General features: G+C 36.1%; 1 protein-coding gene across 8 annotated transcripts in view; it reads left to right on the top strand.

Moving 5' to 3' along the window:
- Positions 1–13,744, top strand: part of FRY (FRY microtubule binding protein) — a 407,943-nt gene that overhangs the window by 236,666 nt on the left and 157,533 nt on the right. For 7 of the 8 annotated variants that reach the window (XM_076009508.1, XM_076009506.1, XM_076009505.1 and 4 more), the window contains one exon: positions 10,767–10,906. In XM_076009508.1, the coding sequence (XP_075865623.1) occupies positions 10,767–10,906 (140 nt within the window). The other variant, XM_076009509.1, reaches the window with a different exon arrangement.

Below are 13,744 nucleotides of genomic sequence, written 5' to 3'. Positions count from 1 at the left end.
CATGAGGGCTGCTCCCTCATGAATGGGATTAGAGTCCCTCATAAAAGGGCTTTACAGAGGGGGCTTGTCTCTTTTTGCCCTTTCGTCCTGTGAGGATATGATATCAAGGCACCATCTTGGAAGTGGAGAGGAACCTTCACCAGACAATAAACCCGCTGATAACTTGATCTTGGACTTTCTAGACTCCAGAAACTGTGAGAACTAAATTTCCATTCTTTATAAATTACCCAGTCTCAGCAACACAAGACAGACTGAGGTAATGCTCATCTACTGTTTGAACCAACAAATTTTAAGAATCATGGTTCCATTGTCAAGGCCATGAGTATATCAAGGTCTCTTTGTCTTTTGGCATAAACATTCAAATTATGTAATTTCCCTTGTTCTGATTCCAAACAGTAGGGTTTTAATCTGGATTCCCACAGAGGTCTGTCTATGGAAAAGAACATGCTGGAGAGGCCATCTTGAGTAGTATAGACTCCGTTGCTGTAATTTAGGAATAGTGGTAATAGGAGAGGTAACATTTATTTAATACTGTCCATGGGATAGGCATTGTATTAGCACATCCTTTGAATAGCATACGACTGGTTCCTCTTTAGAAGATATTTGTATCAATCTCTTTCTTTTAAATGTCACAAGCATGAATGATAGGGTATGTAGAGCTGGGCCTCTGCACTTCTACTGCCTAATCCTGCATGGGCCTGTTTACTCTTCCATTTAACCAGCCCATGATTCATTTCCCTCTTGCTATAAATAGAAGCAAAAAAAGTCATGTAATATTTTATAATTTACCAAGCCCCTTCTCATTTATCTCACTTGACATCACTTAATCCTTCCAACAACTCCAAAAAGAAGATAATCATCATCTCTATATTACATTTAGTGAAAATGAGTCTCAGAGCAGTTGCTCAATATTATATGACTAAAACCTGAAGGAGCCAAGACTGAAATCCACATGTTCTGACTATAAAGACTGTACTTTTTACTCCATAACCTGTTTATGTTTCTGAAAACTAGGTTGATGAGAATTCAGATGGGAGTTTTCAACAGGTAAAGGATCCAAGATCTTGAATCAGTTATGATTAGGTTTGGCTGCAAATGACAAAATAAAATCTTCTTGAACAAGATAGAAGTTTATTTCTCTCTAATGTTCAAGAAGTATAGAAGAAATCAGTTCAGGACTTATGTTACATTTTTTTCTTCCTTATATATAGCTTACATTCCCAAGATCTAGTATGACTATTGTAGCTCAGCCATTATATCTGTATTCTAGGCAGCAGGGAAAATAAATAGAAAAAGAATTATTTAAAAAAAAAAAAAAACTTTCTCAAATTGCACACACCATTTCTACTTATACTCAGTTGGCCAGATCTTAATCACATGACCACATGTAGCTATAAGAAAGATTGGAAAATTTAGAGGCTAAAGCTTAATGTTTTCTTAAGTTCTCTTTTATATTTTATATTTGTATAGTCTTAATTAACTATTTGCTTAATAGCCCTTAATTTAACCTCATTACCAGAATTTTGCTCTTCACAAATTTCACAAACATGAATTTTACCCATTCGTACACAGCACCTACCACATGCCAAGCATTACACCAGCTTGTGGAAACAAACATGAAGGAAGCATAGTGCCTGCCCTAGAGGCCCCCCAGCCTAGTGGGAGAGATTAAAAAATCTGTAATCAGATAAATGATAACTCCAGGCTAGTAAGTAAGCTAATGCAGAAGGCCCAGTGTGGTGTAAGCCCCCAGAGAGCAAGCTTTGCCCTGCCCTGGGGAGCCAGGGAGGCCTGAAGGGCTCAGGCAGGAGATGTTCAGAGCCTTGTGGGCTATAACTTTTAGTCCCTGCTAGTGAGAAAGTACCAAGAACCGATAAAAGTAGAAAAGATTTCCGACAGCATTTTGAAGATGTATATTGGCACTAACTGATTTTAAATGACTAAATTAACTATCAGGGCTTAGCATGTAAAATGAATGAAAAATTGTCCTGGTAATAAAGTTCTTTAATTTAGCAAACATTTATTGTGTGTACACACACACACACAGAGTTCTGTGTGGGACAAAGATGTAAGAATGTGGTCCTAAGGAACCTGGGTCCCCAGGAATGTGTTCCACCTTCCAGGAACTTCAGACCCAGAAGATGATAAGACAGTGCACAAATAGCTCTGACATAGGCCTACATGTGTAAGAAGTGCCATGCGAAAGGTGCAGATGGTAAACAGTATGAAACTTCAGGGACAAAAGACATGCACTTCAGGACCAGTTGCCTAGTTACAAAAAGCTTTCTAGAAGAGAACATAGTTTTTCGGGTATCTAAAACAACAGAATCAATAGGGTTTTGCTGGGTGTTGATTATGTATGAGGAAGATAGGAAATTTCAGAAGAAAGGAACAGTTTATGCAAAGGCCCCAAACAGAAAAATGGCCTTGCAGGTTATCTCTGGTGGACTGCTAAAAGGAATGATTTAGTTGGGGCAGAAGGCATGTATTGTTGAAGGATAATCTTAAAGAAATTAAGATTAAGGCAAAATCATACATTATAACTGATACAGATATAAAATAAACATGTACTAAAGATTTTATTTAACTCATTAGTGAGGTATGTTACAACCAATTCAGAAGAAAATCCAAACAAACACATTTATAAATCAGGAATATCGAAGTAAATGTGCAATTAGAGGCAAAACTGGCTTCTTCCACAGGAAGAGGAAAGTCAATTGAACCTTCACTAGACAGTTTTTTCGTGTCTACAGACAAGAATTATTTTGCATTGCTATAAGTTATCTACCATTTACACAGTTTTAAAATAGCTTAAAAGCATTAAAAAGTGTAGAGCCCCAATAGGCTCAGAATCAGATAACTACTTGAGAAGTATGCTCTAGTTTTCCCTTGAGACATAAATTTTTCCTACAGTCTAGGAATGTTAGGAAAGAGATCAGTCTGCATAGGTAGGAAGGGTGCTGATTGTAAAAGATCTTAATCCTAGTACACTGGGGCTTTATCCTATACATACCAGTATCAAAGGGATCAAAGTGGCAACTAGATGTTAGTCCAAGGAGACAATGTTTATGAAGGGAGTAATGGAGAAACCCTTGAAGGCTGGAAGCATTTTAGGAGCTTGATATTGATAAAGATTTGAGGCTAAAAGGGCCTGAACTAAAATGGAGGCCATGAGACTCACAAAAAAGGATGATTATAAACAATTTATATAAGAAGAATCAATATTAGTTGGGTGAAAAATAAACAAAAGGTAACTGTGGTTTTAAATCATGATTTTGGAATAATTTCTATTCAATTCAATAAACAATGAGTGCCTGAGAATACTAGAATCCATGCGAGGTGCTGGAATTCCAAAAACAAATAAGATTGAATTCCTATCCTCAAGGAATTCTCAATCCTAGAAGAGAGACAGATGCCTCCAAAAGTAATACCTCAATGTAAAGGGTATAATAGAGGGAGTATCAAGTGCTCTATGAGACTGGAATAAGTAACGAATTCTTCAATGCAAAAACATAGACATATACCTCCAGGAAACAACAGCAAACAGGGAACCATGATCTCCTCAAATGGACAAAGCAAGGAACCAGTAACTGACCCTAATAAGACAGCAATATGTGAGCTCTCTGACCAAGAATTCAAAATAGTAGTTTTAAGGAAATTCAGTGATCTCCAAGATAACACAGACAATCAATTCAGAAATTTACCAGAAAAATTTAACATAGATTGAAATAATTTTAAAAATCAAGCAGAAATCTTAGAACTGAGAAATACATTTACCGAACTGAAAAAGTTATTAGAGGCTCCCAACAGCAGAATGGACCAAGCAAAGGAAAAAATCAGTAAGTTCAAAGACAAGCTATTTGAAAATACACAGAGGAGAAAAAAAAGAGTGGAAAGCAACAAAGATATGGAAAATTACCTCAAAAGATCAAATCTAAGAATTATTGGTTCTCAAGAGGGAGTTGAACTAGAAAGAGAATACAGCAAACGAATGAAGAATATCATGTAGAGTTTAAGATCAGGAGGTAGATTCCACAAAAGAATGGCCAGAAAAACAGTGGCCAAACAAATGGGAGAAACCCAGGAAGACACAGTTTTCCAGGGCAAGATGGCCCATGAAAGCAGCTGGTGAAGGAACATCGTGGAAGATGCAAACAGGGGAAAACTGGAGGTTCACAGTTAACAGCTCATTGGAAGGAGGCTTTGAGAAAGCCTTTTGCTGCAGTGGGTTTTCACTGACATGTAGAATGCAATGAAAAAAAAGCCAGCCTATGATGAGTGTGGACTTTAGTGGGTGGTGATCAAATGCAGCTCACATATCAAGATAGCCCATTTTAAAAAGTGAAAAGCAACACTCCAAAAGTGACGCTTACCTGAGGGATTTTGTGACCCTTACCTATTGAAGAATGTATTAATATTAGTGACAGTCACTAGATGCATTTATATCTGGCTGCTGAATAAAGTAATAACTAAATCTTTATTCTTTCACATACCTTCCAGCTACATGTATATGCTTTCTTGTTGATTTTCTCTTCCCTTGGCTTTTAGACTTTTGTTTATGTGTTGTCTAATGATGACATAAATATACAATGAGTTAAATAATACAATTGTACACTGCATGATGTTTTTCTATTCCAAGTATTGCTCTAACTTTGTCTCTTAAAACAGTCTCATACAGCAAGTGAAAGTTATTTCCTCTTTGCATAGTAAAGTATGATTGCCTCCCAAAGAACTTGTACCAGAACAATCAGAATCAGAATTGGAATTCATAGCCTATTATCACAGGTGAATTGTCTTACCATGCTTTGGCATTTCATAAGGAACAGTACAGAAAATAAGAGAAACTACGAGAGGCTAAGACAGGGCAGCATCGTAGGAGAAACTGGAAAATAGTGCCATTTGTTCAGGAGATTTCAAGAGAAATGACTGCAAAAAAGGCTATTGGTTGGCCATTGGGTTTGTCTTTGCTGATCTATCAGATAAGGGTGTCAGTAGCATGGCAAGAGCAGAAATCAGATTTCAGGGATGAAGAAGAAAGTTGGCAGTGATTTGGGACGAGGAAGCATCACCAATGCATGAGTGATTGAGACACCAGCAGGAAGGAGGACAGATAACTGATAATTAGATGCTACCAAGGGTTGTGTCCATTTTTCACTTATATTTGGGCTCCACACTTTTCTCAGTGGTTGAGGTTCCTGAACCTAACATGTGGATGTGTTGGACATTATAGCAATTGGTTTTATTCAACTTGGTAGCAAGTCACACTATTAAGCTCTTGTACTTCATTCAGTGTAAGAGGGGTTCATAAAACACATGAAGCCCTTGTATAACCTTGCTCTCCCCTTTCTCATCTGGAACTATTCTAGTTCCAGAATAGTTACAAGTTACTATCTTCAGTGTCCTTCCCATTGGATTTGGAGTGAACTGTTGCCTGCAGCAAACTCGGGGAGCCAAATATTCACTACCTTATGGGTCTTATGTGGGACAAGCACAGGTCAGTAACCTCTAAGCATTTGGAAGGCACCAGGCAAAAGGCCCTGTGTTTACATCTGCTGGAGTCAGAAAAGTGTGGGAACACAAACTAAGCTATAAGGGTTCTAATGGAAGCCCCAAGCGTTTGTATTTGGATAAGCTATAGAAGGGGCTTTTCTTTTGTTCCCACAGTATACCTAGAAAGTGACATTTCTCCGGCCCTGATGAATAAAATTATCATCAACTCCTATTATTCATTCCCTCATTAACTTAACCTGTGATCTCATCACAGTCATTTTTTGTTCTGTGCTTCAATTTCCATATTTGGAAATGAAAGAAGGAAACAGACATATTTTAAGGCCTATTATGTGCCCCATATTTTACAGCATCTCATTTTGTCATCATAAAATGCCAGTGAAGTAAGTATTCTTAGTCCTATTTTGTAGCCAAGAACACAGAGCTTCAGAGAAATGTTGATATGCCAAACTCATACAGGGGCAGAGCTGCAACTTGAACCCAGGACCATCTGATTGTCCAAATACACCAGTGAAATTATGAAAACATGGCACGTGAAACATCAGTCATCACATATAGAGTTCTGAGAACATTAACTTGTAGCTATTTGCAACTCAGTGTGATTTACATTCTTTATTGGTGTCATACCTATAAATTCCAGATAATTTGCTCAAACATTCCACGAAATCTTTATTGGAGTTTTTCTGTAGATGTTATGTTTTATGTACTTTGTGGCAATTTAGTTTCTTAATGTGTTAAAAATGCCCTCTATAAAACAGGAAGCACATGGTAAATATATCCAAACATCTATAACAGAGCAAGAATCACATTTTACCATCTTGGGTAGTAGTAATTTTCTGGAAAAGGAAGCAGATGCACTTCTAGTGTTTCAACACTGTTTCTAATGCTACAATCTGGTGAAAGTCTAATTTAAAATGTAGAATGAAAAATATAAGCAATTAAAGGGTAAAAACAACTTAACTGGTATTGGATTTATATTAGTGTTAGTCAGCATTTCTTAAATTATTCTCCAGGGGAACACTATGTTCTGTAAAGTGGACCATTGAAGTCAAATAATGATCTTTTCCTAATTTGCAGGAAAAGATATGTTTGCTATATAGATTTTTTTATACTTTTAAGTTTTTGTAATAAAGTGACCTTAAATATTTGTCATTATTCATCAAATACTATAATCTAGCAATAGTGTGATATGTGATCAAGTAAAAATAAATTGCATTTGAAATTATTTTAGTATATTATTAAGTAGTATTTCATGATATTACATAGTGAGCACCATGAACCCCCAAAGTTACTTGACCATGTGAATTTGAGAAATTAGACCATCAGTGGAGTTACTTTAAAATTATTTGTTAAATGCACCATTTATGAGAAGTTAGCCTCATTACTGTAAAATATGGAATGACTGAGTAAGTTTTCAAATATTTATGTGTGAAGTTTTCTTCTTTGCATTTAGTAAGTATAATAAAATTCTTATGAAAATTCAGTGTCTTAGCTACAGCATAACAGTCTCTTTTAGCCTATTTATACATAAAATGCCAAAGTAAACATTAAAACATTTACAAAGTACATTTAGTATGCCTCTCTATCCCCCCAAAAAAGAAAACATCAGTATGAAATAGTTCTGCAATTCTGTGCACTTCATCTCTTCATGTTGCCCAGTACCTAGCTCATCTATGGTAGAAGAATATGATCATTTAAATGCAACAAGAACATCTTTGTAAACTGGCTTGCCCTCTTTCAGCGGCAACACAGAGCTAGAATTCATCTCACCATTGGCTCTGCTTCCCGTAAATGAAGGACTTGAGTAACCAAGAAGCCAGCTAGACCTTCCTCCCTTCCTGAGCTTTGAGGGCCAGGTCTTTGCAAATTCCACCCTTCCTTCCTGAAAGTCTGGGCTGGAAAGGGCAGTAACAGAAAGATGGAAAAACACACACATCCACCCTATGCTGACCTTTCATCCCTTCTGAGACAGTCTCAGTGTTTTGCTATGCCCAGTAGATCTGATACCAAGAATGGCTTCAGGGTGACTTTTTAATTGAAAGAAAAAAATTATAAAAAAATTTATTATAGAAATTTGATGAACACTACAGACATTCTCTATGGAGAATGAGGGTTCTATCTAAGTGCAGTAGCTGAACATTGTGTGTTCTACCCAGAGATGTTTAGGAGTCAAACATAAGTTTCTATCTCTTGTAGTAAATAAGTTTTTTTAAAATAAACTTTTAATTTCAGAAGAGTTTTGGATTTACAAAACAGTTGCAAAGATAGTCCAGACAGTTGCTGGTTTCCCCTATTGCTAACATCTTACATTACCATGGTACATTTGTCACAATTAAGAAATCGACATTGGTACCTCATTATTAACTAAACTGTATACTGGACTTTGTTTGTATCTCATTTGCTTTTCCCTAATATTCTTTTTCTATCCCAAGATACCATCTAGGATACCCTAGTAACATTTAGTCATCATGTCCCCTTAGACTCCCCCAGCTTAAACAAGTTTAAGTTACTGAAATATAATAGTAGGTGCTTTGGGATTTTATTACATATGCAATAATGAAGATAGGTCAGCCACAGTCATACTATGAATTTTGACCTCTTTTTCCTCTATGAGAGAAACCTCCTTCATTTCCTCATTCAAATCATTTTTAGGTAATGGTGACTTAGGGAAATACCCTATCTTGTGCTGGGAAAACTTTTGAAATAGTGAATTACTCCCTTGACACCATGATTAGCCTTCTTCCAAAAAGTTACTGCTGTCATATTCATGGCCACAGCAGGAAAATATGTCTTAACTGTAGATATTACTGGAATGGGGGAAAGGAGGACTGTTTGTTAAAATAATTAGATTGTGTCTGAATTTTGAAAAAATTAATGCTGACTAGGTTCACAGAGCAGGTCAAATGCAATAAATGCAATAGCCTATTTATTTTTAACTTACATTAACCCATAACTAAAGATAATGCACAATTTTGTATATGTACATATAACCATCATCATCGGAGAGGGAGCATGAAATAGGTTGTGAGGAGATAAAATCTGAGGAAGAAAGCAATGTTGTGTTCAATCTGAGGGCTGCTTTTAAATGTGACAGTGGAAAATCCTATTGACATGAAGCAACACTTCAGCTCCTGCTTTATAAAAGGAAGTTAAACCTGGCCTGCTTAACTGCAGAAATATTTTAAGTTAACTAAGGATTTCCACTTCTTTTGCCACCTTCCTGGCACAGGCCGAGATCACTGCGTGCGTGGAACCGGTGCAGTAACCTCATGCAGTTCAAGCATGTGTGTGTCTGTATCCTCCACGTCACTCATTGCCGGTGAAACCTTCCCAGACACTGTTTGTACGGGCTTACGTCCCTCTGCAAAAATCTTTAGGGGCTTCCCACTTTCTAAAAAAGAAAACATTTTCAACATTATGTTCCTTCACTCTGGCAAACCAAACCCTTCCTACCAGGCAGATATTTCTTCTTTCAGTTCACTCAAAACCTTCATTACATTGATCATTATAATCATTATCAACAGTTACTAACATTTTGTACCTTCATTACCAAAGGCTTTTCTGCCTCAGGTCTTTGCTTATTTTTTCCCTTGGTTCTCATCTCAAGTTTCTACCCTTTCTAAAATAGGTCCAGATAAAATCCTACCTTCATTTCTCTTAAGCTCCCACCTACCCTCTCCCTCTAGTGATTTCTCTCCTGAGAAGCCCTGGTTTGAACATGCACTCTATATATTAGTACTTCCTCTCCTGGTCTTATTTTCTGTATACGCATATTTATATAGTGCCTCTACCAAATTCGGATCATACCAATTAAATAATTTCTCATTCTTTTCTCACTTAACATATCACGAGCATTTTCATGCTATTAAATATTTTTGAAATGTGATTTTTAATGGTTTCACAGTCTTCACTACATTCCACATCTTTTTAAGCCATTTACATATTATTAGACATTTAGGTTGTTTCCATTTATTTACTTTATTTTATTTTTTTCACTGTAAGTAATGCTGTCCTAAACATCCTTGCTCAACTCTAATTATGTATTTGAGATAAGTTCTAAGCGTGGCCTGCTTGAAAATGATTGTTATTAGGTTCTTGGTAGGTATTTCTGAATTACCTTCCAGATATATTATGCCTATTTTTTTCCATCATCAGTGTATGAACATGCGCATTTTATCACTGCTCATTAGCACTGGGTATCATAATTTGCTTGTATGGTTTGTTAACTAGGTACTTAAAACCTATCTCACTGTAGTTTTACATGTTCTAGATACAAAGCCTTTATCAGATGTATGTTCTGCAAATATTTTCTCCCAGTCTGTGGTTTGTCCCTTATCACTTTGTTAACAGTATCTTTCTAAAAGCAGAAGCTTTTAATTTTGATGACTTTCAGTATATCAGATTTTGCTATGGGCGTTGCTTCTGGGGCCATCCCTAAGACATCCTTGACTAATCCAAAAATCACAAAGATTTTCTCCTATGTTTTCTTCAGAAGGTTTATAGCTTTAGGTTTTATATTTAGATTTATGACACATTTGAGTTAATTTTTGCATATGGTAGAAGATATGAATTGAGGTTCATTTTTTTGTAGTAATTAGGAAAAGATCAGGAATCTTTCCAGATAAGAAAACTAGAATAACAAGTCTATCAAAGGCATGTTTTATGTTTAAAGAAGGAATAAGTTTGCCTTTAATCTAATACAGGGTAAATTATTACTGCCTATTCACATCTTGAGTCTAACTTGGGGCATACTTCAAACTAATGGATGAATGATTATTGACAAAAACCATACATTGTTACTAGCACTTAGGTTGTTTTGGGGATTATAGATTTGTTTATTTCACCTAATTTGCTTATTTCACCTAATACAATTAATATAATTGTATTAATGTATTTATACAACAAGCATTTTTGAGGGCCTAAGAAGTATAAGATACCGTAGTAAATGAATGTGGGAAAATAATTTCTTTGCAGTTCTATGAATAACCTGTATGCAATTAACATCTGATTTCTAGAATGAAAGGGAGTCAAAGTAATTAACTTTCTTGAACCACAAAATTATTATTATATGAAGAACATCTGCCAACATTAAGAGACTTGGGCTCTTGGGAATGTACTAATAAAGGTTATGAAAGAAAGGACTGTGATAAATAAAATGTTATAGTGCATAGTGCTTGGGGTTATTTGTGCAAAAAAAAGTTTCTCAGTCATTGGCAGTGCCAGGAAAGCCTTTCAATGTCCTGCATTTCCCTCTGTAGGTCATCAGCTCTATGAGCTCCCTGTCTGAGTATTGCCTGCCTTCCATTCTGCGTACCTTGTTTGACTGGTATAAAAGGCAAAATGGAATTGAGGATGAATCACATGAATACAGACCACGAACAAGCAATAAATCAAAAAGGTACATTTCTTATGTATAAGGATTATGGTTTGATTTTTATTTTTAAGAAATGTAAATAAAATAAGAGTTATAAGGGCATCTAGGTCCTTCTAACTTCTCAAGGGCGGCTTGCAGGTGCTGCAGGGGCCCCCTTGTCTGTTGCAGGTAACCCACTTGGAGCACGACTCACGGCCAGCTGTCACAGTTGAAACTTCATACACAGCCTTATTTCAGCATTGGTGGGGACGGGTGTAAGGGCCCCAGGTCACCGTCTTGCCAGCTTCTTTCTTCTGCCCTCTCCTCTCCAGTCTACACCCAAAGCAGAATGCTGGCTGCAGGCCCTGCATGACATGCCGAGATATTTTAGTCCTTGTTCCAGTAACCTTGAGTGCTCAGCGTACTGTAGTGGGAAGGACACAACTGGACATTAGCAGCAGTCCTGGCACTGCCACTAATTAGCCGTGTGACCTTGGGCAGCTCACCGCCTTTCTGTACCTCAGTCTCTTAGTGAGCAAATCGAGAAGTTAGGTTACACCATCTCTGACTCCTCCTTCTGGCTGAGCATTTTGTTTATTTGTTCTGTGGTCCACGTCTCTTGAGGGTTTGAAACATGGCACTTGCTGCTACAGAGGCACTTCAGCAGCCAGAAAACTTAAGATTCTCATTAATATGTGTCTCCCATGTTTTAGGTAGACACATATAATTTCATATGGAAATCAACCTGCAGCAAGGCAGCGAATACAAGAAAGTTTAATACACTTACCTTCTTTAAAAATATAAAAGAGTTTATGTTAAAAGCAGTGAGATTTCTCTACATGAATTGATTATGTAGCTTTTTAAAAATGCTTTTAAAGACAGTAAGCTGAAATTAATCACTCAGAAAATCACTCACTTTTTGTGAGTGTTTATCCTTCTCATTTTTCTTGACAGTCCTAAATACTGTTTTTAAAAAAATGTAGACTTCTCTTGAAATTGAAGACCTGTAATTTTACCAAATTACATTTTATTTGAATTTGTAATCTATAATCTCATAATGTGGTTTAGTTTATGCATGATTCAATCATTTTTAATCATTTTGTTTGGGGGAGAGATTAATAGCTATTTTATATTAAGTAATTTTTTTAGTTGAAGAAAGAAATTTTTAAAATTTAGATATAATTCATGTACTTTAAAATTCACTCTTTTAAAGTATATAATTCTATGTTGTTAGTATATTGGCAGGGTTGTGTAACCATCACCACTATCTAATTCTAGAACATTTTCTTCATCCCAAAAAGAAATCCTATGCCCATTAGTACTCTCTCCTCATAAATACTTTTTAATCTATCAAATTTTAAAAGTAGAATTTCAATTCTGTATCTGAAAATGCTTCAACAAGGTAATTAATAATAAATTAATGAGATCATTTTGTTATTTTTCCCATATTACATGTTGGCATATGAATAGATATTAAAAATTTCCTGAGGGTGGGGAACAGAACAATTTTAGTGAGTTGAATTAGGTGAGTTCTAGTTTTGTTCCTCTGTTTTATCAGAATTTCGTTACTTAAACTAGATTTTTCATGGGCTGATTTATTTATGGATTGAAAATGATAAGTTTTTAAATTGTGTTACTGGTTATTTTCAGATCAGAGTAACTACCAAGATCAAATACAGAATCAGGACAGTAAAATTTGACTTCATAGCATTTTGTTTACAATGAAATATTTATAATGCAAGAGAGAACGTGTGCTTAGGAAAAAGCCAAAAGAATGAGGGTCTCTAGAGCATGATGTAGCTAAATATGAGTTTCTGTTACCAAAAAAAGTAAAAGGGAACTTTAGGGAAGAGCATAAACAAATGAAAATAGTCAAATATGAGGGATATACATTGGGTTAGAATTTCTAAGATTAGTATAATATCAACATTTTGGCTGCCAAATACATTTGTCAAGTGCTTCTGGCTCTTGGCAGTTAGACGTCAAACCAGCAATAAAGTTGAATTCAATATTGGGAATGTAGATGTCTTACTTCAATTCAAAAGCATAACAACTTATTAAATAAAATAGAATCATAGGTCTAAATTTTTTTTTTCTTCCAAGACCCACTGCTTTCTCAGGGTCCTCTGGTCACATTTGAAGATCCTTATCAGCCATCCAGCACATACATGCTCTCTCTACTGCTGCTGGACATCTTTGGGAGTTCTTCTCCTGGGTCTTTCCAACTGCCAGTTCTTTCCCTTATTCCGTGATATCATAGACACAAGACCCGATGTGTGGATGTCCTGCTTTATAATGCAGCTGCGTAGATCTTCCTTTCCCCCAGCTAGCAGTAGCTTTTTCTAGTTTTAGTGGGTCTTGAAAGACTTCAGACAGATGGTTTTGTCCACTACTCTTCCTTCCTAGCAGGGCCATTCATAAGTGATCCTGAATGAACGAGTTCCTGCCCTGTCGATACATTTGCCCTTGAAAGGTAAAGATGCACCTTCCCTTCTTAACCCCTTCTGTCATCCACCAGCCTTTATTTGACTTGCTCAAAGTTAAATAGCACTCCAGAAGCTCTTTTTATATCTTAAATATTATCTTCCTTCCTTCTTAGTCTCTCTTGACTAAAGAGAAAAACGTTCCCTATTTAAAATAGTCTTGATTTATTTTGAAACTATCTTCCTGGCAAGTCTAAATCCTATCACCCCTCTTCATTGGTTTTATTTAATATACGAGTATTGAGCATTTATATGTTTGGGAGATTATGCTAAACATTCACATGCTTTATCTTCTCAAACTGTCATATAAGTACTATTATTATTCCCATTTTGTAGATGGAAAAATTGCTGGTAAGTAGAAGAGGCATAATTTTAAACCCATGCTGTTCTATACCAGAGT

The sequence above is a fragment of the Microcebus murinus genome, chromosome 13 (genome assembly GCF_040939455.1).
Source record: "Microcebus murinus isolate Inina chromosome 13, M.murinus_Inina_mat1.0, whole genome shotgun sequence".
NCBI classification, from domain to species: domain Eukaryota; kingdom Metazoa; phylum Chordata; class Mammalia; order Primates; family Cheirogaleidae; genus Microcebus; species Microcebus murinus.
Note: the sequence above shows the minus strand (reverse complement) of the source record. Positions and strands in the feature narration are given on the sequence as shown.